At 38.0% G+C, this 20,756-nt stretch overlaps 1 protein-coding gene across 1 annotated transcript in view; it reads right to left on the bottom strand.

The window, feature by feature from the left end:
- The window catches only part of LOC129565325 (neuroligin-4, Y-linked), a 226,960-nt gene that overhangs the window by 182,780 nt on the left and 23,424 nt on the right, over positions 1-20,756 (bottom strand). The window contains exon 2 of the mRNA XM_055440084.1: positions 8,231-12,147. Coding sequence (XP_055296059.1) covers positions 8,231-8,475 — 245 coding nt within the window. The 5' untranslated portion in view covers positions 8,476-12,147. The remainder of the gene's footprint in view (positions 1-8,230; positions 12,148-20,756) is intronic.

Here is a 20,756-nt window from a genome sequence, read left to right as displayed (position 1 = left end):
TTATTTGCAGTGTAACAGTGCCATTCCATGCAAGATTCCAAGAACGAGCAATAACATCATCAAAACCAAAGGGAAAACTCTCAAACTTTAAGACACGTTTGTGCCAGATTATTTAACTTCATTACGGCCAAATTGCAGGAAAAGTATAAATTATAATTCCCACCGATTCTTCGTCTTGCTCTTGTACAACTCTCTCTCTCCCTCCCTCTCTCTCTCTCTCTCTCTCTCTCTCTCTCTCTCTCTATCATTTACAACATTACACCCGTTTACAACATTTCACTATACGTTAAACCAGTTACTACATGTACACTGAATATTTGGCTTTCTCTGCTGTTGCTATCGGCATATTCGGTATTCTGTTTCGGTTCTTCTGGTTTCCCCATATCCTGCACATATTTTGATATCATTTTCTTTTTAACCTTTTCGAAATTGTTTATTGTTTTGGTTTAGAACGAACGAAATTCGGTATTTTACTGTGCACCAGCCAGTCATTGTAACGCAGCTCTCTGTACACGCTTGTTTTTGTTTGATATTGTGTGTTGGCTGCAAAGTTGTGCTTGTATCGACTCTCCATCCGACTGCCTGTTACACTCGTGGTTTTTATTCTAATTTCGTTTGCATTTTGTTTTTGCTTTGATCAATGAACATCTCGAAATCGCTGGATCGTACGTCGCAAGCAATAATATTCAAGAGATAGCAAAAACGTTAGCAACAAAGTATGTTTAATGTGTGTCTGAAGTTGAATGTTTCAGGGCGATGAGGGAAGAGAAACGGAATGCCATTTTTCTTGCATTCCTTCAGTTTCGAGTTTTATTTTATTTTGTGGAAATGTGTGTTGATGTCAACTCCTCTCGAAATGACACGAAATCAAGCTTGAAACACATCGATGAGAATTAGCAATTGTAAGTGAGCGAATAAAAATAATAATTACATCCACAGGAAACTGTATCGAAAAAATCATACAAATGTGTTACATTTTGTTCAACTGAACTCTGTTTCTCTTTCTCTCATCCTCTCTTTCCCCGCTACGGATTTTCATTCTATTTATCAAGTGCTGATTTAAAAAATACCGTTACGGTTTTATTTTACAATGCCATATATTACATGACAAACATTTGCAGCTCCAGATCCAAGAGAAAAAAATGTTTGAACCTGTGACAATTCACAAAAACCAGGCAACAGTTTTCATTTTCAATAGATGAACGAACAGGGAGTGTAACTCCGACGAGGAGGAATGGTGAGGAGGTGAATGAGGAGGAGGAGAGCGCTGAGGAGGTTCCTCCTCCTCACATGAGGAGGATATGAAAATTACCAAAATTTAGGCATATAAATTTATTTTAAACACTTCTATTGATTTTGATCGTAGCTTTTCATCGTTGGCATTCGTTCCAAATCAATAAAAGTGTTTAAAATAAATTTATATGCCTCAATTTTGGTAATTTTTATTTCCTCCTCATGTGAGGAGGAGGAACCTCCTCAGCGTACTCCTCCTCCTCATTCACCTCCTCACCATTCCTCCTCCTCGGAGTTACACTCCCTGGAACGAATCGAACATTGAAGTGCTCGACAAGCACTGCTCGTATAAAACAAAGTTGAGATTCAAAATATTATTTTGTAGCATTTTTGTTATTGAAAAATGAAATCATTGGCACAAATTACAGCTCACTGGAGAATTCGTATTGTCTATTTTGAACTGAATGAAACTGAGTATATTTGACACCATCATTCGCTCCATTCACAACAGTAACGAAATGTTATTGACATAGCAAAATGTGATACTCTTTCGGTGAATAATACAAAAAAAAACAAATTGGATAAAAACGAGATTGACACAATTGAAATGTCTGCCAATTTTTTTTTTATTTCATTGAAAAATTCGATGAATTTGGTATGTATTTACGGTTGTTTTGATTGAAATTTCTTCTTGGAAAATCATTTATGTGTTTTTGACCATAAAATTGTGACGGTTTTTTCTTTGTGTGTATGTTGTTTTTGGGCTATTATTCATCGCTAATGCACTTTTTATAATCCCATTTTTTTGTAAACCGAAGCTCAAAAGCTCTTAATGCTCGGTCAGTTTCAGAATGACGTAAATGGCGAATGGAAAAAGCTTAAACGTAATACAACATCATCAGCATTTTGCAAACTACTCCCATAAATGTGGGAAGATGAAAAGAGGGAGAGAGAGAGAGAGAGAGAGAGAGATAGAGAGAGAGAGAGAGAGTGAGAAAAAAAAGATCCATCGCTGTAATGAAAAATGGTAAATAACGAGAAATAAATCGAATTGAGCGTCGAGCGCTCGTCTGCTCGTCCGCTCGTTTATTGCTTAAGTTTCATTCAATTGGGTTGTAATTAAAAAGTTTTAATAATGAAATTCCCATCGCATAAAATAACAAGGATTCATGCGGGCAAAAAAAAAACAGCCACCCATCGAGTCTCAACGTGTATATAAAATCGCGTCATTCGTCGTTGCTCTGGCTGAGCAGGCGAAAAAAATTGCGACCGTCCAAGGTGAAAGTATGATAAAAAAACTCAATTAAAAATCCGCATTACAGCCCTTTTTGCATAACTATGAAAACTACTATCGAATATAAAAGTAATTTTTGTTTATCTTATTTGCTAATGTTTCAATTTTTCGCGTCGTTTTCTTCTTCTATCAAGTGATAACTCATAATAATTAACGAATGGAAAAATACCCAATTATATCTGGCTTTGTTGTGAAGAAAAAAGTTTTATTTTTTATCGCTTTGTCTCCAGTTGAAATTAGTTTACATTTGTTGGAGTGATTTTCTATTCGCTGGTGCTGTTTGCATGCTGAAATTGAAATGGTCGCTGTTTTCGACAAATGAGCAGCCTTTTCTCATTGAAGTCACTACCCTCAACGGCGTGAAGAGGTGTATTTATCGAAGCAAACGAGGTAGATTAATTGAATGTTCCATGGAAAAGTAAAAACTATGGTACAAACATCCGCCAGAAAATAAACTTCAACAAAACATATTCTATTTGCGTTACGCATTTTCAACCAATTTAGGCTAGTTTGATTGGAAAAGTTTCGCAGCTGTATTGAACATTCTATTTACGAAACGATGTGTTTTTTCTACAAATAAATCAACAACAAAATCCATTCAATGGTAACATGTTTGAGAGATTTTTTTCCTCGTTCCAATCGGATATGACATAAGGCGATAGCTCGAATGAAAATGCGGCAGAAAAAATCAGCAAAAGCCTTTAATGTTTCAAACGCTTCGGATGGATGGTGCTGTCAGAAGCTCTCTGAAGCACATTAGAAGTGGTGAATGTGATTATGACAGATAATATTTGTGTTTACGTTTAGAAACGTTGACTGTCAAAGTAGAGAATGTTCTGTTTATATAAACCAAAATACCAACATGGCGGGCCAAAATGCTGTCATGGCGGATATCTTTCTCATTAAACTACACATGAAAATATCGCGAAAACGGCTGGGAAAATCGGCAAAATGGACCGTGGTGTCACTCCCTAGAGGGAGTGTACACACCCGGCTGGTTTGATGGCCCAAAGTTCAAATCCGGTGGATTTGAGCTCATCCATGGGTTCTCGGGATTTGGCCTGATCCCAGCACTTGCCCTGTGGTGAAATTCCATACAAAACGTGAGTGTGACTTGTAAAGATGCTCACAGGAAAGGAAAAGCTGGGAATCAGACCAAATCCTGAGAACCCATGGATCAGCCCGAATCCACTGGATTTGAACTTCGGGCCATCAAACCAGCCGGGTGTCTACACTCCCTTTAGGGAGTGACACCACGGTCCATTTTGCCGATTTTCCCAGCCGTTTTCGAGATATTTCGATGTGTAAACATTTATTGGTTTTAATTTACCACTTAAGAGGTAAGTTTGGATAAATAGGATTAAAGTTCGAAATATTCCATCATTCTAAGATGCGCTCTTACAAAAATCCATCCATTCAGGCTCCATAAGAAGCAATGTATTGCTATCGGATTACGGGATATGATATTTCAATTGCGAATGAAAACTTCAACTGAAAATAAAGTAAACATTTCATAATAATTGATTCAATATTTAGCTTGTTACATCATGTACATAGAGTGTGAGAAAGAGATACACACATCCCGCACACATTCGATCGATTTCGATGATTCACGAGCGAAGCGGCCGGCAAATAATGCGATTTTAATTAGAGAATGGGGATTTCGACGTGCATTCAATGTTTGCAATGAATTTTAGAAAGAGAATTTTGACTGGGCCATTACACCTTGACAGTGCTGTGTGTATGTCTACCTATTTTTCGTGCAAGTTGTTCTGAACCATTTATAGCCAAATTATAAATGTACTTTTTGCCTTTGATTGGATTCACCGAATGCAAATAATAACTTTGCCAAAAGAGACACAAAGAAATCGGTCCAAAGCATTCATTTTATTTATTCGATGGCATAAATTATAGGCATTGCTTTATTTACAATGATAAATGTTGAACGTACGTCTGGTGAACTAAGTTTGTGCCACTGCTTTTGCTGCTACTGCTGCTGCTGCTGGCTTGAGCAATTAAAATTTGTACAATTTCCCAATTCATTTGATAGTCGCTTTGTTTTCCGAGCGATTGCCGTTATAGCGGATGAAAGGGCCCACATGCAGAGTGAACCAATAAACGAACAAACGAATGCGAAGCAAGAGTATACCATCGAAATGGTGTTGGTGCGGTGACGGTAAAGTCTAGAATGGCTAAAATATGGTTTGCGTTTTCATTTGTGCCAAACCATATGGGCATCGATGCACGAAAACTCCAGCCGAAAAACCACATTTATTAAGCTCAATAGCACTAAACATCTTCGAGCGAATGAATAACAACAATGAAACCATCACAAAAGACGCATTAAATCGCTTTAATGTACGTGTCGTAAATACTTTTGGGTGTGCAAATTACGAAGGATCTCTCTACCTCTCCGAAACTCTGTCACTTTCTCTCTCTCTCTCCCTCTCACTCTAGCCGCCGCTCTCACGTTCTCCGTATGTGTCTATGCTTTGCTGGTCGTCATCGTCACCGCTATCACAAAGATAGATTGCACAAATCGATTTTGTGTTTTTGCCATTAGCATAATATGAACAGAGTTGCGCGCACCTTCAGTTCCTGCCCAAAGCCTCATGAATTCGACAAATTATTTCGATGAGTGCGGATTCTTTGCACACAAACGAACGCAACAACAACAATGACCGCATTCATACAAATACACGTCGAATTCCCAAAAGTCTTGAAACTCAGTTCAGTCTGTGTGCTAGGCTGTAGCACCATATCAAATTCAAACTCAAACACACAAACATCTTATTCATCGTAACAAAAGGCAACAATGGCTGTGTGAAGCGCACTTCGGTAAGAACCGATTTTCTTTTGACAATAATATTCGACATTCATCTGCTTTTTCCCGTCGTGCAGTTATCTCGTCGGCGGTTCGCTTCAACCACTCTTTTTCTCGATTCTTTTTTTTTCTGTGCGTGTGTGTGTATGTTATTCTTCAAGATATCGTCAAACACAAAAGCGTTCAAATCAAACACATATATTCACACTGCTTCGTTTGCAGGCTATTTAATTTCATTGTCATTGAGCATTTTCAAGCAGCGTCGGCAAGAGCGGTAAGCGTTTACCTATCAGAATAATGTTCGATTTGCATTTATCAAATAATCGCATACTATGTTTTGAAACCGCTTTACTCCCCCAGCCCGTTCGAACGTACGAACACCATATTGATCCAAAATTGAACAAAAGCATTGCCGATGGGATTTGTGATTGGAAAAGTGCTTTGCATTGTGTAAAAGTATACGGCTTAAAATGTCACATGATTTACGTTTGTCACGGTACAATAAAGTTGTTTTTGTAATGTTATTTTCTCCTATCTCTCCTGGTGCTCGTGCTCGACTTCATGTCGAAAACCATTCGCACGAAAAAACCATTTGACGCATTTCCTTTTGACTGTTGCCATGTTGGTGTGTGAGTGTGTGCTAACACAAGTGAACGAAAATTAACAAGTGATGTAAATAAGTTCAATATTTCTTTTTTTTCTGCCATTCAAAACACCCAAAAACGAGCTAAATGTTAATCTAATCTTCTCACTGGCTACCAACCAACCAGTCATTTTTAATGGGCACACAGCATTCGTGCGTGCGAGATGCGCACCTGCTGATGACGATGGCACTTTTCCTTCACAATAACGGACCACTCCGGAACGCGATGAACTGTATATTAATTAGATTTATAGTGTTGCTTCGGTTCAACATTGTTCATGAGCGCACACGGGCACGGGCATGCCGATGTTTTGTCGAACATTGAGACTTAATCGTAAAATACTCTCGCGCAGCGATTATTTCCTTGGAATTCATTAATTTTAATCATTAGTGGCCCGAAAAACCCACGGCGACGACATTTAATCGCCTTTTATTCGGTTAAATTGTTTTCATGCACTGAATTAAGTAATTGCTAACACCACTGGAAAACTACCATCTACGATGCTCATTTGGAAGAGCGATTAAAACAAAAGGTATATTTCGTAGTATACAAATGTGATGAGGACCACAATTTATTTTGTATTTGTCGCCTGTTTGCGACACAAACACACAAACACACAACGCTTTTAAATGCTCTCCCATTGCTAGACGATTCAGCGTGAATAAATTCCAAGAAATATCTAAATATTTATTTGGGATTGAAATCAGATGGGGGAGAAGAAGCGTAGGCAGCGACAAACGGTGATTACAATGACACAGTCAGTGTCTGATAATTTAATGCACGGCAACATAGAGTCTGTTTAGCAACATAAAATACTTTTATGTTCAAGTGTTGTCAAGAATGAGAGTGAGAAACATAAACGAAATGTTGAAAGATTGCAAGTGGTAAATGTGGGGTATCATCGGTTTGGTATCAGATTGTGCTCCTTATCGATCATAAAGATGTACACATTTGTAATTGTAATGCAGAAACCAAACCGACAGAGAGAGATGAAGAGAAGGAGTAGATGAAATCGATCGAAAATCGCACCCCACGTAATTATTTACCGAAGTAGACACTCGGAAAATTGTTTTCGTTCGACTTCGGTTCGTATTACTATGCATTGCCTTGAAAATGAAATCACAAGTGGTTTCAATTATCATAAAACTGTGATTTGTGCGTCTGTCTTTTTGCAATTGCTTGGTCAATCGTGTACGAATGAATGTTGGCTTTTGGCTCCAAATGCAAAATTAATGCTGCAACGTCTGATCCATACAACAATTTTGTAATTGTGGCATTACAATCGAGACACTGAATCCCCCAAAAACCGATTCATGATTGGAAATGTCTGGAATTAAGGTACCATAATTTATGAGAACTCATGGAAACTCATTTCATTGTTCGATTCGATTCGATCCACCGCAAATGAATTCTCGTCTACGATTCTACCATAGCAATTGAATGTAAAGCTAACCTAAATTTTTGTTGATGCATGCTTTTTGTGTACCACTCTCTCTCTACTCTTTTCTCTTGAAACATTCGCTTGTTAGTTACAAGAGTACTATGGTTTGTGTTTCCAGAATCAAAGGAATAGTGGTACTTCAATCGTACTCCTATTGATTTCAACATTTTCCCACTTTCAAGTGGGTATTCATGCGATAGCTCTAGCACATCATGGATCATTGATATATCCGATTAAATTACATAAGTTTTGAGTTTTAATCATAATTCCGCAGCCTGAAATTCAACAGCACTTGTGCATCTTTTTTTCTTCCTTCGACCCGATTCTCGGTTCATAGAATTTTACGTTTATGATGCAATTTAAAACTCAACTTTCAAGTATTTTTCACCCAATTATCCGTGCCGCTATTATACGTGCATGAAGTGGCCATTCGCCAATAAAAATACGGAACGTCAGTAATTCTTTGATACAAAAACAATAAAAAAAACACACAACCAACACGTCGCTACACGATGCCATGCTATTTGTTCGTTCTTTTTTATCTGCTGACTTTTCAACGGCAAAGGTATACGATGTATGTGACTGCAATAATTCAGCCGAGACTTGAAATGGCATTTTATATTTATCGCTTTGTTCCGTCCGACAGATACATAGACAAAGACAACATGTATAAAAAAAAACCCGGTGACTGAGGGAAAACACAAAAGTGAGCAAAAAAAAAGAATCAACAACTGGGTGAGAGAGAGACGACGGCTATTCTACATATTTATTTAACCGGTTAATTTATCACCTACCTGTTGGACCCTACCGGGGATGTTGAATATGGGATGCCCAAAAATGCTTCGATCGGACGTAAAAATTTATAGCTATCTAATGGCAAGATGAGCCCCTGCAGTCGACCGTACCGCGTCTGCACGATCCTCGTGCCGAGCCGTGCATTTTTATATAAATCTAATGTGGAGCACGTTGCCAACTTAATAACAACCAATTGGAACAATAAAATTGAACCACACAATATTTTCATAGCATTTAACACCATTTTTAGCAATAGTTTACTTTTTTTACTATTCGCTTATTATTATTACTCTCTCTTTTTTTTCGGTTTAACACACTTAGTTTTTTTTGCCCTTATTTTATTGAGTTTTTGTCTGTATGTATTCCTATTTTTTGTTGCCCTCTGTTTATTTATAATTTGAAATTTTATTGGTGATTCCGGTGGTGTCAATCGAATGCCAGCACATTCGAAATAGTCATGAAAATGGATATCATTGGGCGAAAATATTTTATCGACTGTGAAAAACGATTCAATTTTCCAGCGCGCAGGCTATAAATACTTGACAGATGTGTAATAAAGTTGCCGACGCCGCCATTACTGCTGCTGCTGCTGCTGTGAAATTCATTCACGAAATTCGATGAAATAATTCAATTTTGCGTTATAATTATTAGCATTCCACTTTTTATTTTTATGTTCTTTTGTTACTTCACGGGAAATTTTTTATTCTTTTTCATTCGTGCTTTGTTTTGTTGTTGTTATTTTTGGCATTAAACAATTTCTTAGGAGTGAGTGATGAAAAATGTACACATTCTACGATCGAATTGGACGTTCACTTGATTTTTTTTTGGCGAGTATGTTCGCAACCGTTATCGTATTCTTCACTGTCGTCGAGTAGTGTGCAGTGCACATAGAAAAAAAACAACAACACAGCAAGAAAAGACCGTATGAATGCGGGTAATTAGTATTTATATTGTTCAAAGTTAACACATTTATTTGAACACCGTTGAATTCAACATGCAAGTCGATGTGCTGAAGCACGGCAGTGAATGAGCATAAAAAAATTGAAATGTTCGCCCGTCGCTACTTGATGGCCCTTTACATTTCACGGCGCTATGTTGCTCTTGGTCGAGTGTGCTCGTTTTTTTTATGTTTTCGCTGTGAATTTGCTCCAAGTGTAATTTAGTACATTGCACATTAGTTCAATCATTCGTTTATGTGTTCAGTTCGTGTTGGTTTTTTTTTTCTTCTTCTTTCACTTTTTTCTTTTTCTTCTTCTTTTGGCGGTGGTCTTCTTTGTCTCGTTTCGCAGTTGCAGCGCACACAAGTAAAATTTAACGGTGGCTATACAAAACGTCGGGGGCGATAATGGCAATTGGTCTTCGTCGTTCTGACGATTTCTTTTGCCCACTGTTTTTTTGTTCTGTCTCACTCTTTCTACCACTTCTTGATGTTTTCTCTGTCCGTTTGTTCGTCCGTTCTACTTTTTTTTTATATGGAATAGACTTTAATGGTAATGTCGCGCTGGTGCTTTTTGTATTATTGCCACTGACTGCTGTGGGTAATCATTAAAATCTCGGTACGCTTTTTTCTCTGTTCCCCTGAGTTGTTTGTACATGAGCACATTTTTCATTTTACGTTCATTTCGCTCCAGAATGTGTTCTCCCTCTCTCTCCCGCTCTGTGTATGTGTGTTTCTTTTTCACTTCATTCACTTCGATATAACCTTTTTGGTTTAGGTCAAGGGTTTTCAATGTGGCTGATGATAATTTGCCCGTGGCGATGCAAAGTTTTGTGAAAATCCACAAACACAAATAATTGATTCAGTTGTGGTCGTTACTTTTATTCGCACGTTCTTTGTGGAAGTCTTGTGTTGCTTTTTTTCTGCAGTCGTGTTCTTTGTCTGTGTTCTTTTTTTCTTCGTTAAAATTCACACTGGGTGCAGTCGGTGTCTTGATGTCGTTGCACGTTTAAATTCGTATATTTTAAATCGAGCGGACGCCTTGTCGTCCCCTTTGTTTACACTACTTTGTCTCGTAGCAGCACGTTCCCTCTAGAGATGACCACAAAGATGCAGGTCAGTATTGGTGAACGAATGTTTTGTGAGGGCGGTCTTATTATCCGTGTGAAAACATCATGACTGTAATGTTTTTATTAGCCGAAATTAATCACAGTTGATAAATAGACGTGTGACAAAGCATTTATCGTGTTTGCTGTGCAAATTTTTTTTTTCACTTTGTTCAAATTTTATGCATGACAGCGATTAACCTTTTGCAAGCATTCATTGTCATTAGCAGCAATGTAATTAACAAAGTGAAATGTTCGCATAATCGAGCACTTGATTTATTTATTCGGGAGGTTTTTTTTGTTGTTTCGTGCCGTTTTTATTATGAACTCACATCAATCTATTTTCGACATGTGCATCATTTCAACGTGTTTTTTTTGAATGAGCAAAAAACTCGTATTTATTAAATGCCACTTGATTTAATTGCGCTGCAAATTTTAATTATTCAATTTTAATTAAAAAAACGCTTTGTAATTTATCGCTTGGCAGTTATGCTAATGATTTTGTTTCGTTTCTGACGATAGTTTGTAATCAACATTCGGTGTGTATGTGTGAATTCGTTATTAATTTGATGGATTGTTATTCGATAGACTTCTATTTCTTGGTATTAGCGCTATAATTTTCAATTAATTACTCAAATTTCCTAATAACTCGCGATGTGTTTATGATGTGCAATCAAGTAATTGATTGAATAGTTGTTTGGCTTAGCGTTTTGTTGGAAAAGTCATCGAGTAAAACTTCGCGGGCGTAAAGAGAGTACAAGTTTTTGGAGTGCGCGCATTAATCGAAATTGGCCGTGGGGAGAAGATTGACGATGACAACCGATTGATGACTGAATATTGTTGTTGAACACGAGCGCAATATGATGATTGAATCAATAGATCAAGTCTCGCCTCGTTTTTCGCTCAATTCACGCAATTTCCCCTTTTTTCCCGTCCGGCTATTGATACGCTCATTTATTAACGAAATACTTGAGCGGCGTTTTTTTTCCTCTTCTGTGTCGCACCAAAATAATTTATGGTTGGTGTAATCAATTAGAGCCGAGTTATTATTTCTCTCTCTTTTTTTCGATCGGTCTTTTCCTCTCTGGAATTGTGTGTATGTGTCAATGGGAATGTACAAATTTCGTTAATGTCAGTACCGCAGGGAGAGCATGTATTGACTGATATGCAGGCCAGAAATTCGAATGCGTGTTTTGATAAATCACCTCTTTTGTTTAACACTGTCGCAAGCACCAAAAATCACGCTTTTTTCCTACAGCTTTTTCATCATTCGGCCATTCCGAAAGTGGCAATTTTTCCCTATCGGTTCAATGATTTCATTGCAAAATATACGATCGCGCGCATGAGAAAAAAAAATCGATAATCTATTGTTTTATGCTTAATCCAGCACAATCAGCGGAATACTTTTATTTGTTTAATAACCAATTTCGTTGCAGAAAAAATGTTTCGGCTCGTTATGGTTTCAGGATTTCGACGAATAAATTTATTTGGAAAATTCAATTGGCTCCTAAAATGGTTTTTTTCGTTGGTTGACCAGCAAAAAACTATTTTTGCGCTTGAAATTTCGAACGAACACCAAATTCCGTTGATTCGCTGTAGGCGTGGTTTTTTTGTAAAATTCAATGCACGCAATTCAGTTCATAACATTCCAGAAAAGAATTTAAACAATTCTATTATTCGCATTTTGCTTTATAATAGCATAGCAGGTATCGAAAATTGGATTTGAATGTAATGTGCGGTTGTTATTTAATCCATTCCTCAATTTGATATTTAAATTTTCAAGCCACGTCCTGCGTCGATTCACTGATGAGCCTCATCAACATTATTCAGTTGGAATTCATCAGCAGAGTGTTGTTGCAACATCGGATATTTCCTAGAAAATAAATAAATCAAAAGCGAATACTAATTATTGAATGGGCAATATATTTCATGAAGTTTGAAAGTCATTTATAAAAAAAACGAAATTATTTCGTTGATTTCAGTAGTTTTGACCAAAAGATATGCGAATTTATGTGTGTGTTGAGCGCTCTTCGTGGAAGTTATGGATTGTAGGAAAATCGAAAATTGTTTGAAACTCTAATTAAAACTACGCATACTAGTATCAAATAGGTTGTGAAAAACATTCACTCTTTGCCTCTCTGTCTTCCTCTTTCTCCCTCTCTCTCTCTCTCTCTCGCTCTCTCTCTCTCTCTCTCCGTGTGTGTGATGGTGACTAAATCGATGCACTGGTTTCAAATTACAATTCGTTTCATTTCACATTAATGCTGTTGTCGTAAACCATGAACGCGCATAAATTCACTTTATACATCACATCTCGAACCCATCCATTATTCAAGTTGTTTAGCAAATTTTGCAACTTAATATGCACTTGATTGCAGCGCAAACATTCGCAAACGTTAATAAGTGTACAATAACGGCAGTGATAATGAGCATCATATAACATTATCTCATGAATCTTATGAATACCAGTAATTAGAATCAGCGCCAGGAGCAGAACACATCATGAGTTTGGGATGTGAGCGTAAGTGTATGTGTGGAAGTGTGTTTGTCAGTAGATATTGTCCGTATGACAAGAGGAGCAGCATAATGTTTGGCATGACAAAGTGCAGAAAATCAAAAGAGCACATTAAAAACGACGCCGTATCTGCTATTCATCAAGCGATAATATTCAATTAGGTCCTTCTGAATTGCTGCCTTGATGATTAAGATGCAGCACAATGGGATATAATTACAGTGACGTTGCATACAGTTAACGACTTACAATGCCGTATAATATGGTGGCGTGCTTGCTGAAGAGAGCTAACACACTCTCGCCTCCGTTCACTTGGCTGTTTGAATTCATTACGTGTTCAACACTTCGTAGGAGTTTCTGGTGCAATAAACTCCGATATACACGATGGGATGTGTTTGCAGCAAAAAGCACAAAGCAACGGCCAACGACTTGAAAAGTCAATAGGTGCCATTTGTTAGAACCTTTTTGGTCAGAAATTCGCATTGGGGCTTGGGACTAGCCAGACGGCTCGTACTATGAATTTCATGAATAAAATGGCTGGCAAAAATTGATATGACACAAAAAAAAAAAACTTGTTCACGACTAAACTTCATTAAAATTACACGAGTTTTGCCTTATCTAAGATGACATGTTCAACACCATCGCCCACATGCATAATTCGCATGTAAAATTTTGTCGCCGTGCAACAGTAGCAAAAACAACAACAAAATGGCAAGTGTTTCTTTCATCGCCTGAATCTCATTTCATAGTGCATGGCAAAGGTTTTCATGTGTATGTCTGTTCTCTTTTTGGGTTTTCACTTGATTTTCTTGTTAATCTTATTTTGCTGTGTTGAATTTGGTTATCACATCATACTTTTTTTTTTTTCTTCAGTTGTTCAGTATCTCTTGTTCAAGGAGATGCTACAGCGATGGGTCCCTTAATATGTAATCAGAATAAGAACAAAGCAGACCACGTATTTGTGTCGCTCACTTCAGCGCAAATCCACTTTTAAACCGTTATTCGCAGGCAAAAATGACAATTTGCCCGTTGCTCTAGTTGTCGTTTCTCATGTCTCATTTTATATTCGCCCAGAAAATGTAACAGCAAAAAGAAGAGATCAAAAACTTCCATTAAGAGACAAAGCTAGAGCAGAGAGAAAAATGTTGGCATGTAGCAGAAAAAAAAGCAACTACGATGCTAAAGCACATTGAGTAGAGACTAGAGAAAAGCTGTACACGTGTTGTTGTTGTTTTTATTGTTCGCTCGCCTGGAAACGATAAAAAAAAGTAAAAGTTCGCCCAGCAAATTCACTACGTTTGTCAACCTGCTCGTCATTCGATGCGAATACGTTTATCTTGTTTCTATGGTGTGCCAGCAGCACATGTATGCGTATTCAATGGAATTACGTTTGATAACGTTTACAAATTCGTTCGGAGTTCTGCATTCTGCTTGATACGACACAAGGACAACTTCTTATGTGTAAAAATAGCCAATTGAAAGCTACATACATGGTATAACAACATCAGCAGTAGCAACAACAATCTGTACCACCACCATGACAACGATGAGGACATGTATATCAAACTGACACCAATGTTTCGGCGAAGGTGAACAAAGTCAAACTCAAAAAAAAAGAATAAAAATCCAACAAAATTCAAATTTGACTTGACGAAAAGTGAAAAAAAAAGAGATAACGACCCAACAAAAAGCATAGCAAAAAAAGAAAGAACGGAGCGTGCAAATCTCGTCTGCTCCTCATTAAACATTATTCGAGAGTTTATATTTTAATAAATAAATAGAGCTTAACGTTGGATAACACGAGAAGATGAGACGAATAAAACGATGTGACAACGTGCGACGTGAAAAAATGTGGAACTTTACAGACGATGCACAGCTCGGTAAAACGAACGCATAAAGAGCAAGAGAGAGAGAGAGAGTGCAAGAGAATGTTTGATGGAAGGGCGACAAAGTGAAATATTCCGTTTTTGCCATCGACTCAAATCGACTTCACAAACACCACATTTGCTCTCCATCTCACTCACTAACTACATTCCAACGCAGCAAATTCATACGCAATTTTCACACGAACCAAAAGATGAATGCTAAAGTTGGTCGACCGAAAGTTTGTAGACTCTCTGCACGTTGTCGCATTCAATCCGAGATTTTGAACGACAATTTAAAATGTTGGCAAAATTCATTTCATTAACACTCGAATCGTTTTTTTATTTCTCTCTCTCTCTCTCTCTCTCTCTCTCCCTCGATCTGTCTCTTGGTCTTGTCGTTGTCTTTTGGTTTGCTGCGTTTTATTTATTTGCTGTTGTAAAAAAGCAATTCAACATTAGTACATTGCACTGGAAGTCCCAGTCAAATTGTGGCGGATCCAAGCACATTTCAATGCTCAAGAAAATGTCATTTAATGAAATTTATGTCAAATAGCGCAAAATATTTTCGCCCATTATTTTCTCTTCTTTGATTTTCACCATTTTTTATACTCCACTCTTGGAATTGGACATCAGAGTGTTGAGGGTTTCGTTTTTTGTGTGAGTGTAGTTGCAGTCAAAGTGTGCAGCAAATTGCGACCCAATTGAAGTAAACTAACAGCTTCAGTCGTTGGATTGTGCGGCAGCAGTTGCAGAAGAAAGCGAATAAGCTAGATAAAATGGAATGCTATTCGTTCAGCCAAATGATATTCGGATGCTGAAGCGAATGACATGGAACTAGGACGCTCCATAGGACCAACAAGCGACGACAACGACTACGACGCAGCTGACGACGATGAAAAAAAACGACGGGATTTATATCATGGATTTATTTATATTTTCTCTGCTTTGCTCATCTTTTTTTTTCACTGTCGCTCGATTGCGACTGTTCTGTTGCGAGACAGTGTGTGATGTGACAAAATTTCAAAACACTTAGCCAACGAACGATTGAACGAATGAACGAACGATCGGCATGGCATAAAATACCATTTACAAGGTCATTAAATCACTAGCGCATATTCAAGACACACACACACACACACACACACACACACACACACACACGCACACACACTGTGGTACCAACACAGAAAAGACAATCAGATTTGAGGAGGCAGTGAGCGGCTCGGTATGGGCTTCAGCCGGGAAACTGTCAACTTTGATTTACTATCAGATTGAACAAGTTGAGTCGCAATGCCGAGCGCAACACACTCGGACCATTTAGTTGTTATGCCATTCGAGCGTACCAATAGATTTAGTGCCAAAGTATAGCATTCAAAGTAGCGCTGGGATCAAAATCGAACACAAAAACCAGCATTGCCATGAGAAAATCTTCTCAAGCATTCAGTTCCAGTTTCTCGTTTCGATTTAGCATTCGGCTCAGACGATCCCATTGAATTGCGAACAGTGTGAACGAAACGCTTTTTTTTTGTTATGTCTGTAATGAAAATCCATCGCTCAAAGTTATGGACTAATGCATTAGTTGGATGGAGAGAGAGGCGAAGAGGGAGAGAGAGGGAGAAGAAGAGTGCCGCTGGTAACGAAAATCACATATACACCAAATTCATTGGTAACGGCAGACAAAAATTGAATCCTTTTATCACAACAGAGAACTAGATCTCATTCCGCATTTTGTCCCTATGCACCCGAGATACACAAAACACTCCATTAAAATCCCAATCACGAGAATTTCACCGCTATAACGTGTCATAGATCGCAAGCGTATATCCATTGTGCAACGCTCCGAGTGATATACAATAGTGGGTTTTAATTAAAAATAAAAAAAGGATGCCGAGAGAATGGGATAGGAAAATGGGTCCCACAATCTATCGACATGCAAATAAATCAATCACAGATTCGAATCTCTTTTTTTGTGAAATTTGTTTTGGTTTATTTTTATGTCATGCTTTTATTCCGTTTGCCCACACGTTCTGAATACAATTCAGAGATTTTTCATGATTGATCATTGTTTGTTCATGAGCTTTCCATTGCGCTTTGTTTCATTCGTTCGTTGGGTCTGTCAACGGCATACACGCGCACGCACAGAGAGAGCGAGAGAGACAGAAATAGGGGAAAGAAAGAGAAAACTGTCTCATATAATTGTATGATTGCTCACAAAATTGATTTTTCCCTTATCTGATATAAGCCCAGCTCATCAAATACACTCGGCGCTTTCTTTTACTCTCTCTAGATTTAAGAAATGGGATTAAGCTGCAGAGCAAAATCTTAAGCAAATCGCATCCGATCAATATATTACCCAACAATCAGCATCCAGCATAATAATTTGATCTGATCTTATGTTGCCTTGAATTAGCATTTATTGAAAGAAGTTGAATTGTGATTGTCTCTCTTCTGTTCCTTTCTCTACAGTCCACAGTGAAACCAACATTTTTGAATACCAAGTTTGCCAAAGGCTATAAACTAGTTTATGCTGATTTCGATGGACTCGAATCTATAATGCCTCAAATTGTATTATATCATTCTGTCCCGTACTATTTTGTTCATGGACTTAAAGGATGTTTCCATTTCGATAAAATCACGTTGCAAATTATGGATTTTCAATAAATTATCCAAACATTGGGTTTCGTTGTACTGTCGTTCACTTTGACATCTCTAACTTTCACCGTTTTATTTGTACTACGCTTTTTTGTTGCTCTCTCGTTCTCGTTTTTCTTCCAGCCATGTTCATTTATCGTTTAAATATCTTTTGTGTACTTTTCGTCTAACTTTTTTGTGGATCAATGGCGCTTTTATTCCCACTCTCTCTCTTTCTTCCCCTCTATCCATCTCTCTATCTCTCTACGATTTCATTGTCGAATGGCTTTCAACAAGCACTACCGTATATCAATGCCGTAAATGTTATTTGGTTGAGCTGCTTTTGCGATTGGCACACAAACAAGAAAACGAGAGAGAGAAAAAAATTCGGATTCACAACACTTACAAAGGCATTACATTTTCCAAAAAGGAGAAACGACAGTCACAAGAACAAAACTGACAAAAAAGAACCCTGCATAAAACTACTGTAATCGTCACAGCAGAAAAAAAATTCAAGCGAAATCTTTTTGTGTCGATCTCTCGATTCCATTTGCATTTTCTATTTTCTCTTCGATATATGTATATACCTGGCATTCGTTCATTCCCCCGCATAAAACTTGGTATTATCACAGCTCTCTCTCTCTCTCTCTCTCTCTCTCTCTCTCTCTCTCTCTCTCTCGTATCGAACATGGTGCCTGCGAACGCTATGGTACTTTGGCATTGTGTGCGGAGAGTGTATTTGCAATTTCCTTCACATCATTTTAGAGCTGATATAAGTGGATATAATGCTGTTATTGTTTTGTCATGAATCGCCAAATGGAGATGAGATGCGATGTGTAGGACGATTGTTTGTGCATGGGAGAAAAATAAAATTGGAGGACACGAACAAAGGCCAGCCAACACAAAAATAAACGAATCGACATGTTCGAACAGAAAAATTGTCTAATAAATAATGGCAATTCGTATGGTGTGCTCGTTTTGCAATTTACCACGGTCTTTTGTACTTTCGAACATTTTATATAGAGAACGACCAACACATCCCAGCACTGTTGATGGCATTGTGTTTGTTCATTTCGGTGTAGAAAATTTCAAATCTTCTGCCACACTGAAAGCTATAAGCTGTGCTTTTTCCCTATGTGGTCGGTAAATACATTTTTCACCTCACAAAATCGGATCAAATGCTCGTCGATTTATGAAACGAATTGCCAAATTGGACTTGCCAATAAATATATTTCAAAATCGCACCTACCATGACGAAAACAAAGACATTTTTTCTCTGTTCGTAGCCAATTTTCCACCTATGATAGAAAAATCACCCTTAGAAAATGGAGGAACGCGCGAAAAAGTTCCATTTTTCAACATAGCAAAATTCGACAACAGCCAGAGCAAAAGGTAATGAGTAGGCATCAGACAGGAGATACAGTCAGCTTAGCTGGCATACAAAATTGAAATGGCATTACCATATATCTAGTTCTAATCAGGAAGCAGAAGAAAACGAACGTCGAGCGTGGGCCTCAATTTTTATTGTTTCCTCCAAACCATGAGAATATATCATTTTCCATGAAATTCGATGGAAATGAAAAATGGCAGTGGATGGCCATAATAAGTCGTGAAGTCGTTGTGCATGCGCAAAGTGGAAAAAAGGGATTATGTGTCCATTTTTGGACGATCAGAGCCAAATTCTTTCACCATTTTTTCTAAATTTTTTGTCTTTTTTTTCCTCTCTCGATTCGATTCGAACCACTGAATGCCAATTCAATTATTCCAGTCCTCGCATCGGATGGCTTCGACCAAATGCATACGAGACATTCTGGAGCGAGAGTTTTCTATTTAGTTCGTAGCATGTTCACTGTCATTGACAGGCTGCCGAAGAGCGTTCAAGTCATACATCATCTTTGTAATTCTTAATCGTTCAATTAAATTCGAGGTGGATGGCTTAAAGCCGCTTGCTTACCCCAATGAAAATATTAGCTGAATACCAATGACGAGGAGATTGTGGTATACGCCGTCTTCTTCTTTTGTTTTGTTCGTTCCCCATCGGTGGTTAATATTAGTGCTGTTTTTATTGTCAGGCGATATCAGATCCAGTTTTATTAATTATTCTGGGACACCGAAAGCCATGCATGTAGTTTTCTTTCCCTCTATATCTCTCTCTCTCTCTCTCTCAATCAATTCGACTGGATTTTGGGTGGCTTGAGTGTATGTGACATGATCAGCATGGACAGCGCAAACAGGCAGAAAAAATTGAATGTCGCTTAAAGCGTCCCAATCACATTAACACAGCCAAAAAAAAGAGTTCAGTCTCGCTCTCCATCTATAGGCAACAGCAACAGCAGAGCATAATCAAATTGGAAATTCTACCGAAAACATCTCGGATGCGATGGATCTGTATTGAACAGTTTGACGTTGAAGAACACAACGCTGAAGCGACGGACGCATATCAAACAAAAAGTGTTGTATGCTTGCGAAACAAGAACAATATGAAGGCGAAAGAAAAGCCGAAACACGAGCACAACATTACACACACACACACACACACATCTCTTTTGGACAGCATAACGGGTGCAGAAAATACCATGGAAACTGATAACGAGAAAAAAAATTCAACGTTTATTCTGAACACGTCTTTTTTATTCGTTCGAGTGTCTTCAATCACATATATATGTGTAGTTTTTTTCTATTTTCTCGGCACAGTCTTGTTTTATGTGGACGCTTTTTTATGTGAAAAGCAGGAATTCAGTTGGTTGGCTTTTCACCCCCTTGTATTGAAAATGTGTATGTGTGCTGGTGAGCGAGTACGAGTTATACCTATTTTATTCTATTTCTTCATCATCATTGGATTCGTCTTTGTCATTTCGACCTAAATCACTTGCAGTGAAATGATATCGAAGCGATTTTGTTGAATTTTTGTCTTTCTTTTTTCATTCGCTTTCGCTCGATTGTCATTATTGTTGTGTTGTTTTATCGTGTTCCATTCTGTTGTATTGTTTTATCGTGTTCCATTCTGGCCGGTCCTCTGCCATCTGTTCTTCTTCTTGTTCGTCGACTGGCTTTGGAAATGGTGTTCAAAGGCGATTATCGGTTGACATAGCCAGTTGGAACAGTATGCCGTAAAGAATGTCAGCTGTACGCATATTACGAACGTCGTACGGCAGAAACGGTTCTCTCACTTCACCCGTGATATTCAATTATTCGTCAATCAAAAGAAAAGCAGCTTAAGTTATTTATGTTTCCTAAGCTAAAGTAACGTAAAATACACGCGGACTCCTCTACCTCTCTCTCACTCTCTCTTGCTCATCAAACGGTATATTTTGTATTCCGCATCGGAGTCTATTTTCTTCATTCGAAACGTATGCATTCGCTGAGAAGAGATGGAAATACTATATTGGCGAAAAATTCCGTCGATCAATCTGCTGAAATGTTGAAATCGAGGGGCACCCAACAAATCCCAACCTCTATATGCCGAAATATTGG

This window comes from Sitodiplosis mosellana, unplaced genomic scaffold, assembly GCF_009176505.1.
Source record: "Sitodiplosis mosellana isolate CC-2019 unplaced genomic scaffold, AAFC_SMos_1.0 Smas_scaffold_1, whole genome shotgun sequence".
Classification (NCBI taxonomy): domain Eukaryota; kingdom Metazoa; phylum Arthropoda; class Insecta; order Diptera; family Cecidomyiidae; genus Sitodiplosis; species Sitodiplosis mosellana.
This window is presented reverse-complemented; position numbering and strand designations above follow the sequence as displayed.